This window comes from Gobio gobio (assembly GCF_949357685.1).
Source record: "Gobio gobio genome assembly, chromosome: 7".
Classification (NCBI taxonomy): Eukaryota; Metazoa; Chordata; class Actinopteri; order Cypriniformes; family Gobionidae; genus Gobio; species Gobio gobio.
In genome coordinates this window covers 29,814,164-29,839,643 of record NC_137103.1, presented here as the reverse complement: position 1 = coordinate 29,839,643, position 25,480 = coordinate 29,814,164, and the positions used below count along the sequence as shown (strand labels likewise).

Genomic DNA, 25,480 nt, shown 5'->3' with positions numbered 1-25,480 from the left:
TCAGCTAATTGGATGCAGCGCGGTCTATGCACTTCTGCTAATTCAAACACTTTTTTTTAAATTATTTTTTTTAATAAAATAAATTCGCTGTTAAATGTCAATCAATGATGCATATGTTGGTCGCGTAATTTGATAGGCTTCTAGCGGTAAGGAATCATAGCAAGTTTATTTAGCATTTCTATCTAATTCCTCTAGTTTGAAATGTAATTTTAATTAAGATATTCATTAGATTTGTTTCTAGTTTTTCTAGGCCTATGTCGTTTTATTAATCCAACTACTTTATAGGCTAGTTCATTAGGCTACTTTATAGTTCATAATTCGTTTTTTTTTGTATTTTATTATATTATTTGGTTATAGGCTACTTGCTGCGTTAATGCATGTATTGTTATTCTTTGAACTTATCAATAATAGTAATATTTAATATTACCATATAATGTTATTAATTGTTTGGAACAACCTTATGCACACATAAGAACAATGAAAAGCGCAAAACAGTCAGCATTGATTTAATGTAGCCACGCTGTTTTTTTAAAAAAATATATTGTCACGTGTCGTATAGCCTATTGTTTGCTTTTTGTTTTTGCACTACGAAGATAAAACCTAATTTTGAAGGTGTTGATTCTGTGTGGAACATATACGCACGGTGATGATATTTGATTTTGGAGCAGAGAGGAAATCTGCATTTATAAAAAACGAATAGTTTGCGGAGTCAAAGGCCTAACTTCAAGGGAAATCTATGGGACATGCACTTAAATCAGACCAGTGTTCCATGTGGTATTTATTTGTCAAGTTTAATATTAATCTTAGTGAATAACCGAACTGATATTAAAGGTCATCAACACGCAACCAAGCTTAAATAGACGTGTCCCTGAAACAAACGAAAGAAAAATAGAATTGTATGCTTACTAAATTGTAATAATAAGCAACCAAACATTTCTAAAGGTCAAATAGCCTATGTTATTTAATCAACCAGACATTTTACAATGCCCCAACCGGACTAATGACAAAAACTTTAGAAAAATGCGTGTTAAAATTATTACATATAGCCTACTTTTAATTTTCTACCAAAAAGTAATGATTTGTTCCCGCTAATGGAACAAAAACAAAGGTTTTCACAACAGACAGCCATTTATCTGCTTGTTAAATCGAATAAGGTTCATTCACTAGCCATCTCCAAACTTCATCTCAGAGTTTCTCCACTATGCTTATTTCCCTCCTCTTCCATTGGACAACATATTTTGGCTCTTTCCCTTCCTGCGTTTCCCATTGGTCGCGCTGGGTTTGACAAACAGTAAGAGGGTTGCCCTTAACGCTTCGAAAAAAGTTTTCCAGAAGTGAATATCAATCAGAGAGGACTCAACGACAGAAAAAGAGACGCAGAGAAGTTGGACGGAGACGCAAAACATCGAGATATATTAGCAAACTATCTTCTCGGAAAAGGTATTCAGCTAAAGTCTCTTCGTTGGGAATGGGTTCTTTTATTTTTAAGCCTTTAAAGGGCATACATTAGACTTGGGTTTGGATTACTATCGTCACCGGAGACCTAAATCCACCCGATATAAACATTTTGCGCGTGCGGCATTCCTGCGCCTGCCGCCCGTACGGAGTTTCTATTTGTCCTCCGTTGGATTTGCAGTGGGAGAGATGAGTGACAGGAGACGATCCGCTGCCGCGCTGAGTTCACGAGCGCACGCCTTTTCGGTAGAAGCCCTGATCGGGACAAACAAGAAGCGGAAGCTCCGGGGCTGGGAAGAAAAGGAACTGGAGCTGTCCATGGAGAGCCTCGCGAGCAACGGACAATTGGAAGACGGCGAGGATCCTGCTAATTGTCTGGATATCGATCCGGGTTAGTGAATGATGACATGGCAAACTGAATTGCCATGCACTCCGTAAACATCCAATAGCTACAACTTTTGACCGCTTTTAGCCTATACAAACTAACGTTTTGCACTGAACTAAATGCTTCAAATGCAGGCCTATGCAGCTGGCCCAGACATCGCTTTAATTAGCCTATAGGCTATTAAGCAAGATTTGTTATAATAGCTTATGCAACAACAAACCGTGTTTTTTATTCTTATATTAGCTACTTTGCACAGACTATAGTTAGCCTAAATATGACGTTTCAATGTCAGGGAAATAAAAAAATAAAATAAAGACAAATTCATACAACAGTGTAGAAATAGGCTATACAGCCTTCATTATTGCGGTCTAGAACTTTTGTAATGGGATTTTTTTTTTTTGTTCATCAATAAAATGATTGGTATTAATTCAGACTGTACAGAAGCAATTGAATGAAATTTGGCCTAACACTTGTCAAATCGTGGTCTTATGTTTTATGATGTCAACAGAAGGCTGTATATTATACAAATTGATTGGACACGTGAACGTACAGTTTAAAACTAGGCTGCTCTGTATATGTTGTACACGCTAACCCGTCTCAAAAGAAAAGCGCTCTCGTGAGTTCATGCGAGCAGGCGCTAGCAGCACACACTGTAACTGTGTGTGTGTATGTGTGTGTGTGTGTTTCTCGGTTTCATCGCTGTAGTTCAACTGTTGCAACGTTAGTCATCACTTCATTAGTCTCGCTTCAGGAACATTTGCCATTAGGCAGACCATTAAATTCAGCACAACAGGCTGCTGACTGATCTTTCTGTACATATTCTGATATTGACGCCGGATAAATGTTCACCACATTTTAAAAAATAATGGTGAGCACAGACAAAAGTTAGTTAGGCTATACTGAAACAAAAGGGCAATTTTATTTTAGAGGACAAAAACAATTGCAACAGGTGAGTAGCATCGCTATAATTTTCATTTTTATTAAACTTATACTTACACTTATAGCTAATGAACAAGATTTGACTCGATTTCTATGAATTACGCATTCCGGACCAAAAGGTCACAAAGGCCTGCATGTGTCCATAACGGATTGTAGGCTATTCAAAAATGTTGTCAATTAACGCAACAAGAACTAGCCTACACATCATTTATTTCATGTCGAATTGTAAACCATTAATGCAAATTAGGCTATGCGACGATCCCAAAAGGGATTTTTGCCTTTTAAAGTGGATCTATAGCCTTCATGTAGCCTACAGGTTTCAGGTTAGCCAAAATATTTTGATTCAGATTCAAAAGATTCAAATGGTATAACATATTTAAAGCATTTTCTGTCCAACTTAACGAATTATAAAACCAAACAAAGTTCATGATAGAACATCTTTGGTGCTACACGACCAATTGGAATAGGCCTATAGTTCAGCTGTGACATAACGCGGATTCTAATAATAATAATAAAACACCAACAATAGATTGTTTCATTTGTAATACCGTGGCACAATAATTTCAGTAAGCCAAATCTAAATAGCCTACATTGATCGCGATATTATCTTGCCCACGCGCATGCACACAGATGAATTTCTCATCTTTTCGAGGCTGATGTCCTAAACAGACACGGATGACATGATTCTGTATTTGAGTTTCTACGTTTTTCTACTGCTTCAGTGAACACAAATGGACACATTTCGACGTTTCTGAAACATCTACAGTTCCATGAAGATCCCATCTTGATTAAATTACAGAGGGGAAAAAAGACTCAATTTCTCTTTATGCTTTTCAAAATCATTTTAGACAGCGAAGTGAAGACATATTCGTGGAGCAGGTCAACAACAAGTTTTGTTTTTAATCATTCGTTTTAACATAAAAATAATTTTAAATAAATAATTAACCAATCAGTTTTTGACCCCAAAGAATTCTGTCACCTTACGTGGTTTTCATCTCGGTCAACTTGAAAATTTGGATTTTATGTTTTATTTTTCTCACTTTAAAAGCTTAATTACGATTTGTAGATTTTAGACTTGAGATACTCTCCTAATGTAGTATGCTACTCTTATATATTTTCACATTATATTTAAGATATAGGCCTACTGTATAGTAACTTTCTAATCAGCACATCATTGAAAAAGGAATGTGATATTATGAGTTTAACCTTTTCACAACCTAAGACTACGTTTTGCAATAAATAAATAAATACAATATTTCATTTGATGAATTATAGCCTACTTCAGGTAAAACAAAGACATTATTTTGAGTGACATCAACTAAACCTTAACAGTAAGAATTTTATAATATGGAATTATTATTATTAATCCTGTTTTTATTCAATGCTTTAAAAAATATATATATATAAAAAAAACAGAAATTCTTCAATAAAGAGCATATTGAAAATTTCTAAAGTCTTCCCTTAGCATTTTGCAGGTTTTCTAAATTACGTTCGATGTCATTCAAACCATTTTTACCCTTCGCTTGCATAATTCCCAGAGAGACAAAGTCTAAATAAAAAACGACAGATGTGTACATTTTAAAAGGAGTCTTAATCTTTATTTTTATTACCTCCCTCTTACAAGACACTGAATGAAGTCCAGCAGAAACAGGTGGTTCTGTTCCTGGTGGATTGGGTTACTCTGCAATTTCATGCTTAGTTCGCCTCTGTCCCAAGGAAAAAAAAATAGGTCATTCACAACTAAAGAAGAGAAAATGAATTTGTTTATGAAAGTGGTGTGCTGCGGTATTAATGGGCAGACGAAAATATGAATCTGCTATTATTAGTAGCTAGGCTATTCTGCAATACTAAATTATGTTTTTGCATTTGCTTCAGAGACAGTGGTGTTTCCATTCCACTTTTACGCGTTTTAATTATAGAACACGCCATTTGTTCGAAGTAACCTAATTAAACTCCGGGACAGTTGACTGATTTGTCAGCAGTGTGATCGTGTCCAGGGTAAAGGTGAAGTTTTCTTATCGGTCTTATTTTGAAAATATCGGTTGTCGTTAGCGTGTGCAGCTGACGCTGGTAGCCAGTCTACAGTTTGTTGTGTTATGTTGTACGTGATTCTGGCAGAGGGTATTAGTCTTGTGGAATGGCTCATTGACATGCAGCAGCTCAGTAACTACAGCACATTGACGGGTTTGGATGGAGTTGAGGACATGCCTGAGAGATCGCATGAAAGAGACGATGGGGTTCATTACTGTAATTACGCTGATTGAATCTCTCATGAGGTTGATGAAAAGTCTGACTCTCTGACTCGGGCTCTGGGGCTCCGTAACCTCTTTCCCGTGGCCTCAGAGGGCTCTGTGCACGGGGCGATGGCGGTTTGGCCTGGGCTGCTGGCCAGTCTCTCTGCAGCTCATACGGTTGCACAGCCTCGTTTGCATGACATGAACAGCCAACACAATCCACATCATTTCAATAAGCCTTTGTAGGTTGCAAAATCTGTAAATAATCAGCCTAAACCATAATGCATCTAACTCAAAAGTGCATGCTTTTTGGTGTGGTAGTTCCAATAACCATTTCGCTGTAAACTGCTTTAAATGCTTTAGTTAGACTACAAATAGGCCTATCTAATTTCGATTCTGCGCAAGATTGGCGGATTTTCCTCCAAAACATTTAAACGGCAAACAACGAGGACACAAATATCTTGCGATCAACGCTTCGTCTATAGACTACCTTTTATGTGATCGACAATTTCGTTCATAAATCACATTTTTAATCAACTATCTTCTATTCGTTCTGTGAATTATTATTATTATTATTATTATTATTATTATTATTATTATTATTATTATTATTATTATTATTATTATTATTATTATTATGGCCTACAACAAACCAATTGGGAAAAATGTCATAGTCTGTTGGTTAACCCCACGCGTGTCCAAAATCATGTAGCCAATGTGCTGAGAAATATTCTGCAGACAATGTGCTGAATCAGATTTTTGACTTTATTTTATTTTGCTATATATATATATATATATATATATATATATATATATATATATATATATATATATATATATATATATATATATATATATATATATATATATATATATAAATAATAATAATATATATATTTTTTAATTTATTTATTTATTAAATGTAACATTCATAGACCGCAACACAGGATGGTCTGAGTGAATCCAAGTCGTTATCCTTTACGGCTGCAGGTGATCTGGTTCTAACCCTTAAATATTGCCAACAGGCCTCCCGAGGCCTCCTTCCTGCTGCTGGTGTTTATAATGATTTTATATGCCCGTTAGATTCGGAGGCCAGCCCGGGCTCTGACGGCGAGGGCCTGGCGGAGAGGACGTCCTGCTCGTTCGGCTCCCCGCCGGACCTGACCCCTGCCGCCTGCGACCCTTCACCCTCAACCTCTATGGAGGAGATTCAGGTGGAGCTGCAGTGCGCTGACCTGTGGAAACGCTTCCACGACATTGGTACAGAAATGATCATCACAAAGGCAGGAAGGTATAAATTTTTATGAAACTTAAAATATCGTATTGATCTCATTTCAATATTGGACCCGACAGTAGGCAGCATTTGTTTTTAAATAGGCCTGTTTATTCATATGTAACCAAATTTAAGCAAATTAAACAAAATTATGTAGTTTTTGATCGTGGCAGTTATTTTTTTTCCTTGTCCGACAGGCCTATTCTAGCTACATTACAATACGATTGAAATTATAGGCCTATAGCCATACCTTCTCTATGATTAACATGTTTTCAGATTCTGAATTTAAAGTTTGTAATAGCCTATAAAACACTCTAATTCGTGGCATCATTTTTGGCAAAAATAGTTTTACATAATATTTTATTAGGCTATTTCTTTTGAAAAATAAGCAGCAATAGGCTATATAATGATTATTAAAAATCAAATCAAAATCAGTGTGGCATAACCAACATGCAGCTAGCCATTTTTTTGTGGCATGAGCCAAAAGAAAACCATGATACAAAAAAGTCAAGCTTATTATTGCTTATTATTTTTATGAGTCAAAGATTTCATTGTGTTTTTCAAAATTAATATTTTAATATCATTTAAAGGCCAATTCCTAATTTTTCACTTCAAAAGCATTTTTTTTACCTTTATAGTTAAGTCTGAAGACTTTTTTTTGAAAATATACATTGAGGATGTGTACAACATTTAAAAACATTTAAATAGCCTATGGATAGGCCTACACAACTTGTCATTTTTAGGATCATTAAAAGTAGCTAAACGTCTTGACATAGCCTATTTTTCAGGTGCTTGTAGAGGGAAGCGAGGGAACTCATTCAAAACTGTATTAAAACAACAACGATTTTACAAATATTACATTTCAATTCTAGTTATTTAATTTATTAAAATTATCTTTTTAACCATCTCGAACATTTGTTATAGACCTATAGGCCTACTCTCTTTTTTCCTTTTTGACCCACACGCGCAAATAAGCTCAAGGTAACATACCATTGTTTGGCAAAGGGATGTGACTGCGCGCGGGGACTGAAAACATGAAAACAGTGTTTTGGGGCGCTAATGTGTTACACATGGGGGCAGCAGTCGCAAATCACAAACCACAACCTATAGCTACACGGCGATAGGGCTATTCCACTACTTTACTCAACCCTATAGGCCAACCGGTGGGCGAAACAGCACAACAACAACTGTTTCTAATTAATAGGCTATATTTGAAATATGTTTTTCGTTTTCTTGCTCTTTTGGGCATCAATTACAGCCCAAACCGAGCATATAACTTAACCTGCATAGTTCACAGTAAGACCTTTCGCCTTTTTTTTTCTTCTTGGGGTGATTATCCGGTATTTCCGTGCCATTTTTACACTTTACGATCAAACCAACATGATAACATGTCTCCATTTATTAGTGTACTTCCTTGTTTTAAAACACAGGGTAAACTTTAAGAATACTTCCTGACTGCACTGGAAGGCTGTAAAATAGAGCTTATTAATAGAACTCTATGTTGTGGCTTAGCAACAAGTAAAAAAAAAACGAACCTCGTTAAACGAGCCCATAATGTCAATGGCGAATTATTAGACGTCGCATCGGAGTATCTATTATTTTAATATCTTTTTTGTTGTTGTTATAATTATGTCCCCAATTTACTGATATAAATAAAATAAAGCGTTTAAAATGTGTTTTGGTAAAAAACGAATATGCTAAGTAATAAAGACAAACAAAACAAAAGTCAACAGTAAAAAGTTTTTAGGAAACAATGTAGATCTGAACTCTAAAACTAGCATGATAAAAGTTTGTTTAAACTATTGAATATTTCTCACTCAATAACTTTTGATATGTTGCTATGTTTACTGTTTCCATCATCAACACATTCTTCTGATTCTTCGCACTGCTGTAATTTCCGAGTGTAGCAATTTTTCGTTGGAACAGTAAACAATTTTGTTTGTACCGGAATCATTTATCAAACAAAGTAACTCCTGTCCAAACCATTTAACATTTTGTAGCCTACTATAGGCTCCTCGTTTGTATATGTTTAGTCAAAAATGGAGCCTGAAATAATAATTCCTCTGATTTGAATGCGTTTAACACGACTTCATGAATAGCCCTGTGTATTTTATGCCCTGCTAATAATAACCCTATAAATTTAGAGGTGTAGGGGGGTGGAAGTGAGCGACCAGACACTTTTCTCTCATTATGAACAAAGAGATTTATGACGTTAAAATGAAAAGACAAAGAAGTTGCTTTTGAAGTGTAAAATGAGGAATTAGCTAAAGATGTCTTTTTAGACATGGGCCCTTTGTTCAATTTAGTTTGTTTGAACTTTTTATAGACATTTCTGAGTTCTTTGATTTGTCTGATATTCTTTCTTTTACACAGTATTATTTGCTAATGGTCATCAAGACTTGATACTTTCAAAGATTTGAATAATTAGAATAACACTTGTTTTATGCTTTTGTTGGTGTCAGACAATGGTATATTTCGATATAATAGACATCACTGTAACACGTGCTATTCTTTTTCACTCATTTAATTAATTTGTAGTCTTATTTACTTTTAACTTTGCTTTTGTGTAGCCTATATCAATATTTTTATTCTCATTTCACTATTTTTTATTTGTAAAAAATACAAGGCATCACTGTTTATGCAATTGGACTTGCTCAAGAAACACATGCAATAATATTAATTTGGTGCCACTTTATATTAGGTTAACATTTAAATTAATAATTTGATACAATGCACTTATTGTGTACATACATGTTTTTACATTATAATTGTATATTTTAAAAACCTGCATGTTACAGCTGTAATACATTCCTGTAATTACATCAATAGTTACAAAGTTGACCCACCCTTAAACCTCCCCAACCTTACCTGTATCCCAACTCAATAGCAGCAAAAGTGTTTTGCAATGCAATATGAACACAATAAGTACATTGTACTTATTTTTTGACGTAACTACATAGTTAAGGACACCTAATATAAAATGTGACCATTAATTATTTTCTATTTCAGGAGAATGTTCCCTGCTATGAGAGTTAAAATCGTCGGACTGGATCCACATCAGCAGTATTACATTGCCATGGACATTGTACCAGTGGACAACAAGAGATACAGGTAAGCACAGGGAGTGTGTAGCTCTGTTAGCATGCAGTGAGTAAAGAGGAAAATAACACATTTGACTGGACATTTGTCTATAAACTGGAAAGTTGAACCCTTTTGAAATGGGCTGGGAGATTCATGTGCAACACTGACGGCAATCCTGACCGAGTTGCCGTATCAGCATTGCAGGTGGTGTAGTGTGTCCCTGTGATTTTGCTCTCACCATGACAACTTTCCATCACACATGCTTACAGACAAGCTTTACTTGAATACAGCTAAAGCCTGCATGCATGTACGGCTTGCTGTAGTGCACTTGTCCTTTCCATAATTACATGTGCCATGTTTCATTACAAGTTTTTGAAGTCTTCCCAAATTAAGTCAGTTTTTATTTAATAGAGGCATAATGATCAGCATACAATAGGTTAGATACACCATACACCATACACCAGGTTCACATACACCATAAATCAATAAACGCATCTGATTTTTGTTTATGTTCAGTGAAACTATTTGAGTTGTGTTTATGCTTTTGTCCCACACACTGATGTCTGAGAACAGAACTGGAAACGACTCAAATCAGAATGATGAATAGCGACAAAAGATTAGATCAAATGTGTTTCAAGATTTTACTAGTCTGCTATTAATACAGCAAAACCCAATACTTTATTATATTTGTATATTTAGAAAGGTAATGATTTTAAAAATATATTTATTGTGGATGTTAATATGTTAATCACATTGTGACACTTAAGTGGACAACACGATAATCTTCCAGTTCATTTAAACGTAGTTTAATGTAATTATTTACTGAAAATACAACCACAGCCATTCGAGGACTGGCCTTGAAGAGAGCCATTTAGAGCCCCTAAATATCATGGAGGATTTTAGAAGCCAAAAGATCTTGTAAAATTAAATAGGATTTTCTTCCTGGCTGGGGAATTTACCACAAGGCTTTGCAAACGGAGCAAAGAGCTGTCACTGGAATGCCTCATGTGTCTCGAGGGCTCGGGTCTGGAAACGCAGGCTTTATTGGAATTTACTCACTTTACTTAGGCGCACTGCCCTTTTTAAGGGACATAGAGTTTATATTAGACTTGTTAAATCTTTCTTTACGTGTTACTTGAATTACTTTACTCTTTAATGTGGGCATTCGGTATGGCTTATATTTGAGAGAAGAAATAGGAAAATGCGGAGCGGCCCAGATTTTCGGATCCTTGTTGGAGGCTCTCTCTAGCTAAATTATTCCCAAATATCCCACGCGCGCTGGCTGCCTTTGCGTTTCTTCATCTAGGTGTTGGGCCTGTTTGTCTCTTATTTATTTTTTCCCTTTGTACAACTGTCTACTTCAGGCACACTTCAGTGTATCCCAATATATGACTTGGTCTATTTGCTGCTGTGTTGTGCATATGAGAAACCACAAGCATATCTGTAATGAACTGCTAGAAAAAATTTTATTGGTATGTGTAGATTAGTTTTTAGCCTTGTCATTTTGTTTCTGTAGCCTACTTGACTGAAGAGTCCTTACAGTAATAATAACAACGCCATTTTGCTTTTTTCACGTCATCTGAATGTATGTAAATGTTTCTGCATGTGTACAGTGTACTGCATGTGTTAAATATTGCTGGACTCTAATGGGCATTCGCTCCACCATCTGTCCAAAAAGGTGTCACATAAAGTTGGATCTTTATTGATTGTGCTAGTGCCAGATGGCAGATTTATGAAAGATGAAAGAGGGCTAATCAAATTTCCAGTCCTTTTTGGTCTTAGGTTTCCTTTTTCTTTAACACTTTCCCTGCTACATAGAGCATAACCCCAAACAGCACTCCAAACAGGAAATTACAAAAACGCCTGGCACTATATGTGTATGTGTGAGAGGGACAGACAACATGTGAGTGTTTGTGTTAAAGCACATGTTTTTGTACAGATATATATATATATATATATATATATGCCCTTTATCAATAAAACTTTAGACCCAACAGATTAATGGCTGTGGCGTGCACGTGTGTTCATGTCCGCAGTAGTGGGGTGCTCTGGGAGAGAATGAGACAGACACAGAGGATGTTTAATGCTGCCAAGCAATAACAAAAAGGGGCCAAATGAGAGTTTTGTCCATATTTGAGAGCTAGGTGATGACTTTGGCAGGGGCGATGCAGTTAAGCACTTTCAACTGTGCGCATGACCGGAACTAAAGGCATCCAGCTGTGTCTCAGGCAGTCAGCTGAGGGAATGCCCAAAACCACATTTTGTTAATGTTTTCCATTAATTATGGTAATGTTAACATACTTTTACATACCATTTAGTACAGGTTATTATTTGCAGTCTAACACAGTTTCAATAGGATGTAATGTTTATCTTGAATTTGTATGGTGTGTTAGAAGTATTTTGAACAATCAAAATTTGGATGTGAGAGCATATGAGTAATTTTTGGTAATATTAACACTGACTTATGGGCCGCTGGAACAGAGTATAAGTTATGCGCATATTTTTGCAGGTATGTGTATCACAGCTCAAAGTGGATGGTGGCGGGTAACGCAGATTCCCCAGTGCCGCCCAGGGTCTATATCCACCCGGATTCACTGGCTTCAGGAGACACCTGGATGAGACAAGTGGTCAGCTTTGACAAACTCAAACTCACCAACAATGAGCTGGATGATCAAGGCCATGTGAGTGCACATTTGATTACAGTTAATGTAATGATGTCAGTATTTATATATTACATATACTACCTTTCAGAAGATTGGGGTCAGTCAGATTTTTAAAAAGAAATTAATACCAGCAAGGAGGCATTACATTAATCAAATGTAAAGATATTTATTAAGACTTCTATTTCTTTTGAACTTTCTATTTATTGAAGAATCTTGAAAAATGTGTCATAGTTCCACAAAAATATTAGGTAGCACAACTGTTTTCAACATTGATAATAATAAGAAATCAGCAAATCAGCATATTAGATTTCTGAAGCATCGTGTGACCCTAAAGACTGCTGAAAATTCAGCTTTGCATCACAGGAATAAATCACATTTTAAAATAATATTCAAATAGTAGACTGTAATTCCAACATTTCATCAAATTAATGTAGCCTTGATGTGCATAATATACTTACACTTTTCAAGTGACTGGTCACATCTACATTTTTCAGTTGGCCAAATTGAATTTCTGTGAATTGATACAATTTTATTCACAGAAATTCAATTTGGCCAACTGAAAAATTTAGATGTGACCAGTCACTAGAAAATGTTACATTGGAGAGGCCTGAAATGTTTTACAGTGTAAAAATCTTACTGACTCATGCATATGATTACTAATAAAAAAAAGTAAAGGCAACCAACACATTATACTACATCAAATGCAATATCTGCACATTAAATGTTTGTGTCTAAGTTAGAAGACTTTGCATACACCTGCTTATTCACATTTTCTGTATTCATAACATACACTAGTTGATGGATAACAACCCCCATTTCCCCCGAAGACATCTGTATATTCTCTCAAGCAAGAAACCATTATTCAGTGTATTCTCTAAAGAACTGGCAAAACTGGAAAAATAATGATTTGCATGTACTTGACTGATATTCCCCATGTGTCTGTGCTGAACAACAGCTGAAAACAAATGAAATGTAAGCGCATGTTATTGTTTGGAAATGTATTCAAGTTGTTTCAAGTATGTCCTCAGGATCTTTGTTTTTTGTGTCCAGTGCGTCTTTTCTCAATGTTCGAGTGAATGTCCAGAGCCTGGCTCTGGTCTGTGGCATTGTGCTGAGGGAGTGAGTGCACAGGGATGATTTTATTATCAGACCGTCAGATGACACTCATCCCCAGCACGTTTTGTTAGGTTGTCTTGATTATGTATCGTCGCAGTGACTTTGAGAAATGAGGTGATACGTCCAGCTCTATCCAGAATAATGAGACCCACAAGACAAATGTGCTTAATTTGCTCAGTATGGTTTTAAAGGCTTAGCCCTCATGTTTTGTTTTAATAGTTCCTCATGTTTTGAGATTGACTGTGTTTGGGGTCCCAGAGAACCCAGTGTATAAATATTAGTAATTTTGCAATGAGCATTTATTGTCCAGTTGAATTTTTTAATAAGTCTCTCTTAATCAAAACCCAGCTGACAGATATTATTCAAGCTGAATCCCTCGGTTTTACCAGGTTAACACCGATAGGTGATTGTTATTTAGGTTAGCATAGCATTGTTTTTGCTTGGGTCTCGGGACCAATTCTTGATTTTTAGTTAATTAAACTTAATTTCAATGCATGCAAACAGATTACAAGAAATCTCTTTTTGTTGGTCATAGCTGTGCATGTTATAACAGGTTTCCATCATGCACTGTAGCATAAATAATTCTCACTAATTAATAATTTAATGTTTATTGTATTATTTGTATTTGTGGTGTTCTGTTGCTAGCCCTATTGAGTTATGTTTCATAGGATGTTAGCTAGACACATCTGTAAGTGCATCTCTTTCTTTAAATATCTAGTTGTTGAGCATCGCCATCATGTTTATTGTATGTTGGATGTGCTGAAAACCCAATATGTGCAATATGTCGCCTTCATAGCTTTCCATACAATCAATAGCAAATTTTCAACAACAACAAAGTTAACTCAACATAAAGCAATCGATTTATATCAGTTATTTATTTTTCTTGAAGCAGATCAATAACGTTATTTTGATTAATGTTATCATCCACTTTTAATTTATGTAGAGTAGCCGATGCATACATCTGACCGTGACCAGTATAATAGGGCTGTAAAGTCAGAGCACAGAAAGGAAGTATAGAAAAATTGCACATGACAGGCTGCATATTCCTTACCAAAAGATACAGCGTATCAGTATTTTAGATGCAGGGTTGGTGTGGGTAAAATAATTTGCCTTATGGCCACGTCTGCAAAGTTCGCTGCTCTACTGGCATCTCCTCTGCATATGGGGCTGTTTTGACTCGAGTCACTGATGCTATCACTCGAGTATTCTGACAAATGTAATAACATATGGGTGTTACAACTGCAGCAGGCTGGTGTTTTTTCAGGAAGAGGAGAGGGGACTTTTCTTATACCACAACCTCGTAAAAAGAGACTTTATTTTTTGTTCGCCTGGAGGGCGAGCGAGGGCCGGAATTGAAGTTAACCCTGGAACGTCCTGTGTGGGACCTCGCCGCCATGAAATATATGAACCTCACGTTCCTCCCCCTATATACATACACAACTTTTGAAATTTTAGTTGTTTTACATTCGGATCAGCACAGTGTAACTTCGGCAACTCGTATTGTTTCATTTTTGTGCTCCGATATCACCTGCAAATTCCTTATTGGTCCCACACACAATGTTCTCAATCCTGAATATCTCCAATCTGTGGAATTACAGCAGTGTGGCTTTGAACACTTCCTCTATGCAGTCGGTTTTCATTGAGTTGGTGTTGTCTGGCCTTGGGCAGCACAGGGCTGTGCATTTGGATTGGATAGGAAGGGGGGGGGGGGGTGGATGGGGTCTGGAATATTAAATTTACTGTGATCAAGCTGTTTTGCAAAGGCCTCTCTTCTCTTGCCTGACCTCCTCGGTTGCGGTGGACCCAGGAGACTCACACTGACACTGGGAGTAATTAGAAACAGACTAAGGGCCGGAGGGAAGGCTACAGCCTCCATGCTCTGACGCCAACACATCGGTGTGAGATACTCGCCCTCGAGCTGGCCTGATTCATATCTCATCAACATGTGTACACACTGTGATACAGCATGTTCTCATATTGGTCCAAGCAGCTTTGATATTCACAGCCTCATTATGCCACAGACATTTAATCCATACAGCTGTGTAAGTGCGCTCTTGTGGTTGTGGCAGAGAAGTTGATGAAATAACTCTTTATTTCTAGATCATCCTGCACTCGATGCACAAGTATCAGCCCCGTGTCCACGTGATCCGGAAAGACTTCAGCAGCGAGCTTTCTCCAACCAAACCTGTTCCTACAGGGGAAGGAGTAAAGACGTTCAGCTTCCCAGAGACTGTCTTCACTACGGTCACAGCCTACCAGAACCAACAGGTCCATTACTGACTGTCAGTGTACAGCACCACTGTGACTATGAAACGCATAGTTCAGGTCTTGATAGGCATAATAACATAAAATTCTAGCCAATAATTATTTTCATGTTATGTTCGATATTCTATACAGTTTTGTCTAAATGACCAATCCTAAACTCAGTTGTTTTATATTATACAAGAGAATTTAGGCATCACAACATTATAAGTTTTAGTATGATAAAGGGAAATTCACTTTGAGATTGGCTAAAGATTAGAGTACATTTAACAATGTTAAATATTAAAATATTAGTTTTTTAAAAGATTACCCTTAAGTGAGTGTTAATATATCTAAAATATTATATATCAAATATTTCAATAATATAATATATATAAAAAAAGATTAAATCCTCTCTAATTTGCCCAGTAACCAAGATAGTGCTAATATTGTGCATCCCGAAATATAACCATATTATGCATCAGTTTAAAAAAAAGACTTTTTGTTACATTTATTATTAATGTTTATTAATATTATTCTTATTAGTAGTAGTAGTTGTAGTAGCTAGTACATTGTATATGTGTTTGAAGTGTCTGAATGTCAAAATATTATTAAATGAGTCTGTTTTGGACTTTTTCTCTCATAACAGATTACCCGTCTAAAGATCGACCGCAACCCATTTGCCAAAGGATTCCGGGACTCAGGGAGAAACAGGTAGATTTTCAGGAAATCTTACCCTTGCTCTGTATTGTCCATGCTGTGTGTGCAAATACACACATATCTCGGCAGTGGCCTTTCATATGGATATGAACCCTAGGAGATCCCTCCTAATCCCACGTCCTGCTACATTAAAATCACTCCCTCGTTCAGCTGCCAAGAAAACCTGGTCGATCTGTGATAAAGCGATCTGATTGAGGGCAGGGGAAAGAAAAATGCCTCTCTTTCCTTTTCTCGCTTTTTTAACTCTCGTTTCCCTTCAATCTCGCCCACCCTTTCACTCGCCTTTCTTTCCCTCTCGCTGTACTTCCCTGCACTTCACTGCTCCGTCTCTATAAGATGCGAGTCAGAATACTGCGAGAAAGTCTGAGACAGACCCTCAGCACATGAAAGCACACTTCCATCTGGAGAGTATTATCGCCACAGATATTTGAGACATCTTTTTTCATTTTTCAGACAATAGACCGCCTGATTTATGAACTGGCGTTAGATTTTCATTGCAGAAAAATAGAGATGAAAAGATTATTCAGGAGTAAGATAATATATATAGAAAACGCTCTTGCCCTCACAATAAAAATTGTAAAAAAAAATTGTATGCAACAAAACAGTTGATCTGTCACAAAATAACCACAGTTCCAGTTGTATACTGAATCTTTCTCATCCTGGTTTACAAACCGCAGATTAAGTTGTAATGTTAGCTTTTGATGTTCGATGGAATCAGTTATGCTTAACCAAGATATAAATAATATTTTAAGGGAAGTCACAATTTTGTAAATTCTTATTTGGGATATTAAGGGGAAGGATCTGTCATTTGGTGAGCAGTATTTGGATTGCTCCAGTCATTAGAGCGTCTCACTAACAAGCAGAAAGAAGTAGAGAATTACTGCCTGTTAAGCTGTGCGGCGAGGGCTGATGCAGGGAGCGCTGCAAAGAGGAGTAAATCACACAGGAAGGGGACCCATGTACAGAGCAGAGATGAAACATCACCAAGATTTATGTGCACAGTAAAAACCTGCTCTTTTTACAGGCTCTAGTTTCCTCAAACTCCCCCTCTCTTTTTCTCCCTTTTTTCTCATGTGCATAATCTGACTGTCTCACCTGTTTTCTCTGCCATTTCACGTCTCTTCTTCCGGCTTTCTCTGTCACTATCCCTTGTGCAGGACTGGGTTGGAGGCAATAATGGAGACATATGCTTTCTGGAGACCTCCAGTGAGGACGCTGACGTTTGAGGACTTCACGAACATGCAGAAACAGCAAGGTATGTGCATGGTCCCTGTGACTGGAGATGTTTATAACATGTCTACTTGAATAACAGATGCTACGGATTTCAAAATATTGCTTCATACATCATTTTTTAAGTTACTGTGTGGCCACAACAATCACATACCACAGAGGATTTATGAATGACTCTAAGCTTGTAGGGAGCTCTGCAATGGGTGGGACGAGTTGGACAATCTTGGGTTTTTGTGTCCAAGAGTGAGGTTGTCTATATGCCTGTTTGACAGATCAAATGCTATTTCACTTCCTCAGCCCATTAAAAAGAACAGTTCACCCTAAAACCATATTATAACTTTATATACAAAAGAGGCCAATATGCATTCATTATAAAAAAGAAAAAAAAAATCTTAATGTAACATCCATTACTAAAAGTCAGTATTCATGAAAATAATTATCAATCTGATCTTTGTCTGTTCACTAATCAAACTGATCCAGTTCTCTAGTTCAACTCAAAAAGCTGCAATAACACAATAATAATAGTCAAATTTAAAGAAATATCTGATCGTCCTCCATAACGCAGTTGCCATTTACATCTCGTCTGCGTTACCAATGTAATGACTGACGCATTTGTATTACATTACAAATGAGGTTCGTTGTCAGCCTCACACAGTGACAAATTAAACCATATCCGTACCGGCTGGGAGTGGAGTGGTTAAGCAATGAGAATGGTGGAAAAGCATTAAAGCAGTTATTGGTTCAATGATCCAGTAAAGTAGACAGACACACAGAGCTATTGTATGACTTCAGAAGACTTAGCGCCTAGTTGTTTAGGCCTCTTTTAAAATACTTTTAAGGTACTTTTGTGTGTTCATTTTGAAGCTTGAAATGTCATGAGGGCGAATTAATGATGACAGATTGAATTATTTATAAAGTAAAAGTCTTCCTGTGAATTTTGCTGTTACAGGTGTCTGATTGCTAAAATCATCTCTTACTCATAGCTAGTTATGACCCAGATGATCAAATGTTGATGTAACTATTTTTCTCTCTCGTCATAAGGTCAGAGTAATGTGAGCATGGTATTTTGTCTGAGTAGACATCTGTTTGTCATCACAAACTTCTCGAAACAGATTAAATGTTAATTAATGTTCTCGCACGGCTGACAAAACGCGTGTTCTCTCCCTCCATCCCACCCCCAGCCCAAACCAATTGCCCTCAAGAAGTACATGCAGATCCATTTGAGTAATTAGTTTTTCTCGAAGCATTTGCTAAAGCCTCTCTCACCCCAGCCTGACAACAGGGGAAAAACATGACATCACCACAACGTCTCCTTTCCCCTTAGCCAACAGGACAGAACCACGTCGAGTGAACCAGAACTCGACTCAGCTGTATTATCGAACGCATATGGAGCTGGCCCAAGCCTCAGCCAAGAGAGTTCTGAATTATTTAGTTTCTTTCCCGTTCCGAGCCATAGACCAGACTACATTTTCAAAACAACAAACTGAGTGCTGGCCAGTTTCTCATTAATAAAGAAATATGTGGTAGATATCCCACCGCTATCATTCAGTTCCATGTGTTTGACTTATTCACTGTGCATATGTGCCAGTAAATTTTTTCCCTCTATGAACATATGCCCAAATGCTGCATGTCATACTGAGAGAAAAAGGCCAGTGTTCTGTTGACCAGACATTCATATTCTTAAACTCAAGCCACATTTGATTTCAACATTTGTCACAGTATCCCTGAGATGGTTTCAGCTGACAAGACATGTAATGGGATTTTCACACTGCGCGTAACCTCTGGTTATCGTCTCTTTAAACCCCGCTTTTAACCCCATCGTCTCGCACAGTGTGCGTGTTTCGGTGCCGGATGTATACAGTGTGAAACAATGCTGTGTTATAATGCAATGGCCAGTTGTAAAGCAACAAACAATCAATCATAATCTGAACAGTGCTTGCTGTTCACAGAAACTTTTACACACTGTATTTTGTTTCCGTGTTTGAGGGAAAAATCTAAATCAGCGACAGAAAAATGTGTTTGTTGGAGTGAAGAAGAGTGTTTTATTGTTATACTCATGGTCTGAAAGGTTTATTGAGGTTAAACTGAATGGTACAATCAGGCATATTCGAGCCCAACTGATGTGCAAGAGCGAGACAAGCCATTATTTAAACAGGCTGCATACTGTGTTCGTCCAATCAATCATACTGACAACCTAAATCTGCAAAGAAGAAAGTTAATTCTGGTTCTGTTAGTTCAGTTTTTAACTATAAAAAGCCCAGATTTTATTTTTTACTACCGTTTTAACTATAAACCTTAAAGAGATTGTTCACCTAAAAATGAAAATTAATCTTTTTGTTATTATTTACTCACCCTCATGTTGTTCCAAACCTGTATGAATTTCTTTATTCTGTTCTCAAAACAAGATATTTTAACACCCCACTGGCTTTCATTGTATGGACAAAAAACACTGATGCTGCGTTCCAATTCGCCTACTTATACTACGACCTAAAAGTATGTACTCTTTTTGTGAAGAAAAAGTACATACTTTTGAGTGTGTAGCAGAAGAGTATGCAAGCTTTGGGACAATAGACTGTACAAAAAAATATGGACGTAGTGTCCGTGACGTCAGCCATAGGATTCTGAAGAGCAGTTTTGAAGCGTAAAGTATGGTCGAGCTGGCCTTTGCCATCTTGGCAGCTGTCATTGCGCGTCACTCCCGGATAACAGAAAATGGGCAAAGAGGCGGGACGTGGGTGGAGCTGAGGTGACGTGATGACTAACAGACAAACGGCAATCCACCTGTCACTCAAAGTGGCCACGCCCTTAATTATACAGAACTTTTAGGTTTTATATAATGTAAACGAATGAGTTATAAAAAAAATTCACCCCCCTCATTGTTGTCATGAAGCGCAAAATTAGATATATAGACCAAAACCACAATTTGAACCAGGCTGTAAACAACTGTAAAGCTGGGCATTTTAACATGGGGCTCGATGAGATTCTGCTCCCTTTTGAAGCCTGTCTCTAGAGGCCAGTCGATGAATTGCAGTTTAAGTCACTTCCGTATTGGCTTCAAGAGAAACTGGGGGAGGTTGCCGCTTGTTTGGGACATACTACTTAGTCATCTATAACGGACCCTTGCTTAGTTACATGCATCCTGTCACCGTTTAAACTGCCCTGCCAATCATCGTCACAGTTCAAATCCTCCACATTCAGTTTAATTTCCTACCGTGTCTGAGAGAAATATAGACACACGTTGATCTGCCATTTGTGGGTCTTTAATGCAGAGACTCTCCTCATGTGTTTGCTGTTTAAATATAATGATGCATTTAAAAGGTAATGGCCAAATGTATCATTACAAAAGTTCACAATGCTGCTGCAGGTGATAACATTGAATAAATATCTTTTCATCAGGTTAGATACTGATAATTGATCACTCAAACCCCTTTATCTAAACCTCTCTACTTAACCGTCGGACTCGCACACCCGTCATGTTTGTAGTTTTCTAACAGTTTTTATCCGCGTTTGTAGTTCTAATCGAATCCTCGTCCAACTCGCATTGGGTTGTGGGCAATATCAGCCGTTAGAGTGTGCGTCGATCTGCACTTCGGATTCTGACTTCATCCGGGTCTCTTTGAAATACTCTTTTCAACATACTACGATAATACTAATTCTATTTTTGAATACTACGGATAGTATGCGAATTGGGACGCAGCGTGATATCAAAAGATCTTCTTTTATATGTTCCACAGAATAAAGAATGTCATGTAGGTTTGGAACGACATGAGGGTGAGTAAATAATGACAGAATTCCCATTTTTGGGTGAACTTCCCCATTAAAAAATCTTTTTAAAGATTAAAAAGATTTTTGTTATGTAGAAAAGCACTGTGGAGATGAGCGCTCCATTATGGGTTAATTCGTGGCACTTGTTGCCAGGTTTGAACAGGCCTCTCTTGTAACCAGATGAAATGCTCTCCCTAAGGAGCCACAGTGACTGCTCGTGGTCCATGGGATGAAATAAGAGATACGCTCTCAGTGTGATTGTTGGACAGTGCGTGTGTTTTCAGAGCTGGCTCTGTCTCACCATTCTCCTCTTGAGTGTGCACTTATTCTTCATGCATAGGAACGTGTATCCACAGTGTGTCTTTGGGGTTTGGATGTTTCTGAATGTTTGCTGACTATGTTTTTCAGGAGGAAGCACTGGCACCTCTCCCACTACCTCCAGCACTGGCACTCCATCTCCCTCTGGTGCGACACACCTTCTCTCCCCTTCCTGTTCCCCTCCTACTTTCCATCTGGCACCCAACACCTTCAATGTGGGCTGCAGGGAGAGCCAGCTGTGTAACCTGGGCTTGTCCGAGTACCCCGCTTGTGCCAGAAGCAACATGGCCGCCCTGCAGGGCTACGGAGGACTGGCCGACGGCTCCTACGGCCGTCTCCAGACCACAGGTGGCGCTGTAACCTCCGCCCAGGCCTCCGATTCCTTCTTGCCTCAGAGGACTTCCTCTCTCATCGCTGCAGGAATGCAGGGAGGGGCTCACGCCTCATTGGCTGCTGGTAACAGCAGCGGTGGCAGCGGCGGGGGTAAGATGGATGCGTATGGAAGTCAGCTGGCCTCTTTTCCCACATCCCAGCTACAGTACGTCATGCAGGCAGGAGCGAGCTCCGCCTCTGGGTCATCAGCTTCATCCGGCTCATCCCCGTCCTCCGCGCATATGTTCTCTGGTAGCCATCATCACGTGCAGCAGAGCACATACAACGCCTTTTCCCTTCACAATCCCTACAACCTGTACGGATACAACTTCCCGGCATCACCGCGCCTGGCTGCCAGCCCAGAGAAGCCTCAGGGTGGCTTACTGTGCTCTTCCTCCTCTGCTGGAGCATTTGCCGAACGCCAATACCTGTCCAACAGCGGCATGGACAGTATGCACATGATCGGCAACCCTGCCAGCAGCCAGCAGGGGGCCGGCAGCTGTGACGGCCGCCAGTATGGCTCCTCTTCACAGATGTCCATGCACATGGTTTGAAGCGCTTGGAAAAGTTAAATAAACCAAAAACAGATAAAAACACTAACAGCTGCTGCAGTTTTTCGCTCAGCTTTACAGGGTTTTCAGAGTTTTATTATTGCCTGATACATTGGCATGAGCATTTGCCATCGTGACATTGGTGACACCAGCCGTTCAATGTGGAATCGCCATCTCATTGCCTTATAACTCATCAGACTAAAAATGGAGTTAAAGTGTTACTTGTGTTCATCTTTTACATAATATGCCGTCAAAGCAAATGGATATATGAGCTTAAAATGACTCTTCAACTGTTGTTGTTGCTGACCTGCCGACCTCAACGATGTGCAAAACTGAACTTATTCAAATGAGGTCCGATTTTTTTGGAGGTGGATTCTGGTGAGGATTCATATTTGGTGCAATAATAACAGCAATAATGGCCCCATAACTGTCCAACATGAATAGAGACATCAGCCAGAACAAAACATATCCTCAAAACTGTGACGAATAAATGTTGTCAGTATGACATTTTTGTTGTTGATAATATACAATGCTTGTCATAGAGGTTGTGATACATTGTTGGAAACTGAATGACTCTCTCAGGATGGCAAAGTTAAATCCTCCTGTAATAACAGGCTCTCTGTGTGTTTCTGTTACTGAAATGCTGAACCTTTGCCTATTGGTTTGGAAATGGCTTAACCATATCCTGAGTGGAACATAAACATATAAACAATAGTGAATGCACGTAAAGCACATAGGTTTTAAATTGTTGTGTGGATAAAAACCATAGGAAGACAAGGTAATTAAGGTATATGCTTTGGAGTGTTTGTAAATGAATATATTTAAATGCTAAGCAGTTATATGGCCAGTGTATGTTGAATTAAAACCAGTGTGGGAGGAATGAACAAATGTTGTTTTAGGCTTTTAAGACTGTAAATACAAGTGCCAAGCACATAAAGCTCATTAAATAAACATTATAAGTCCTCTTTATGTTTCTTGAAAAAAAAAATCCAGCATGGTTTGTTGCTTTTGGTTGTGGTTTTGAAATTATATCATGCAGTATATGATGGATCTTAAATCAGAAATCACCACAGATCGAAATATGGACCTACACAAGTAAATATTTATGTATTTGAATAGTTTAATAAATTAAAAATGTGTTAATCCATACACGTAAGGTCATACAGAAAGCAGACGGATCTAAATAAAGTTCTCATCCTCACAATCTGAAAACCATATAGTCCTACAAAAAAAGAAGTTGTTTTTACTAATCAAATGCAAATCTATCTCATGCCCTCTTATTTTCCCCTTTATTATTATCATGGGCTTGAGATAAAGAGAAACTGAAAATGATTATTTGAAAGTCAATATGTGTAAAAAATAAACGTGTAAAAACAAAAGGGTTTATCCTGCTGTTCTCTTTGATATAAAGAAGAAAGAGAAGACCATGTGGCTCAAATTCATCCTTTTCACTGTGGTGATGCATATAAATATGCCACCTGTTTAAAGATATTGAATGGGGGCGAGTGGGAAAAGTGGAATATGTTAGACGCTGGATGTGGGTAATTTTTACATTTCTGGTTTTAATATGTCTGCTCTTAATACGTTTACAGTATTTATGATCTCTTCTCTCATGTCTGGGTATTGGTCCTCATTATCCCGGCACAGACTTCATTGATTTAAAAGCACAATCAGCATCCATTACATGGATGTCTTTAGAAGTGAGTAATTTTTTTTTCTATTTCTCTCTGTTCCTCTTTATTTTTCTTCTTTCTCCGATCACATCCCATCATGTGCTCGGTTCCAGCCATGAAATATCATATCTGAATCATCATCACAAAGTAAACGGGGTAGAAGACCGTGGAGACATCTCTCTGTATTAGAAACACCTGTTTTCCAAGTGCAGCTCTAATGACTGGATATGTAATTGAAGAGTGCATGATTTCATAATTTGGCACATCTCCATCTGTCTGGACATTATTTCCAATAATTATGCACATTTATTTGTCTGGTACTTAGAAACAAAGCTCTGCCAAAATCTGCCTGTCCTCTGTAAAAATTAACAATGCCTTCTCACACCCAGAATGGACAGGTACATTTAGGGAATCTGAATGTAGAAGTGTAAAGGGGAAATAATATAGCGAGAATTCTAGAAATATTGAATTCATTAACCCCCCCACCCCCAAAACAACAACAACAACACATTGCTATGTTACAACAAAGATCCACCAGAATCGCTTATATTCTCTTTCTTTTAACGCATTTTTATTTATTACATTTTTAATAAGGCTATTTAATAAATCATTTTGGCAAGATATTTTGACCTTTAAGAAATGTTATGCCATTCAATCAGCCTGACAGAAATCTAAATCAGTTCAGACAATTCAGTCCTGAAAGAATGAAAAAGGGTGATAAAAACAAAGATGTTTAATTGGGAAATCGGAAGTATGACAATCTGCACAGCTGGTTTGAAGTATAGCTGTAAGATAAGATTTCTGGTAAACCATTGCCCTCTTGTGTTTCTCTTCCACATGATTCTACAAGCACTTAGGCCTAAACTTCTTATTTGAGTAAATAAAAGTTTCTCAGCGAATTTTAAGGCGCATCAAAATGAATATACTCAAACAAATGTTCATCAGATTTTATTGCTTGACTTTTACAAGTAAAATGCGTCGATCTAAGCTCTGCACCTTCAGGATCTCCAGCGAATCCCTTTACTACAGTACGAATAATAATTAGAATCTAATTTCAGATGATCAGATTTATCAACCAATCAAATTGTTCTATTTTGCACCTAGGCTGTGTAATCTTTCTGATATTTCGAGGCCTCTCCACCTTATTTTTCATGTAAGAGTGGGTGTGGCCATTTGTAAATTGAATGTGTCTGGCTTCTGGTGTCATCCGTTATTCTTAGCTGTACAAAATAGCTCATTATGCTGCTTGATGTTGGAAACTGGTATTTCTTACCCTATTATTTTAATGTAGTTTCGTAATTATAAACACAGCACAAATAGTTTTACTATTTACAGCACTTTGTTATTCTTCTCTCGGAAGTCTCACACATTCACAGAAAAATAGAAAATAGCTTCTGCGTAAGGTTACTATAGTGGGCCTTGTGCTGCGTCCCAATTCGCCTACGCCCTAAAGGATTGTACTCT

The 25,480-nt window shown here is 37.7% G+C and overlaps 1 protein-coding gene across 2 annotated transcripts; it reads left to right on the top strand.

Moving 5' to 3' along the window:
• The first annotated feature begins 1,330 nt into the window (after positions 1-1,330).
• On the top strand, positions 1,331-23,728 carry tbx15 (T-box transcription factor 15). Of its 2 annotated transcripts, none has more exons than XM_079821613.1 (8): positions 1,331-1,846; positions 6,097-6,304; positions 9,296-9,397; positions 11,877-12,048; positions 15,247-15,414; positions 16,037-16,101; positions 17,265-17,362; positions 21,511-23,728. In XM_079821613.1, exons 1-8 carry the CDS (start codon positions 1,645-1,647, stop codon positions 22,344-22,346), a joined length of 1,851 nt encoding a protein of 616 aa, XP_079677739.1. In that variant the 5' UTR covers positions 1,331-1,644; the 3' UTR covers positions 22,347-23,728. The 2 variants fall into 2 exon arrangements, with proteins under 2 accessions (XP_079677739.1, XP_079677740.1); XM_079821614.1 differs by lacking the exon at positions 1,331-1,846 and adding an exon at positions 5,955-6,003 and having other exon boundaries at positions 21,511-23,712.
• The last annotated feature ends 1,752 nt before the right edge of the window (positions 23,729-25,480 follow it).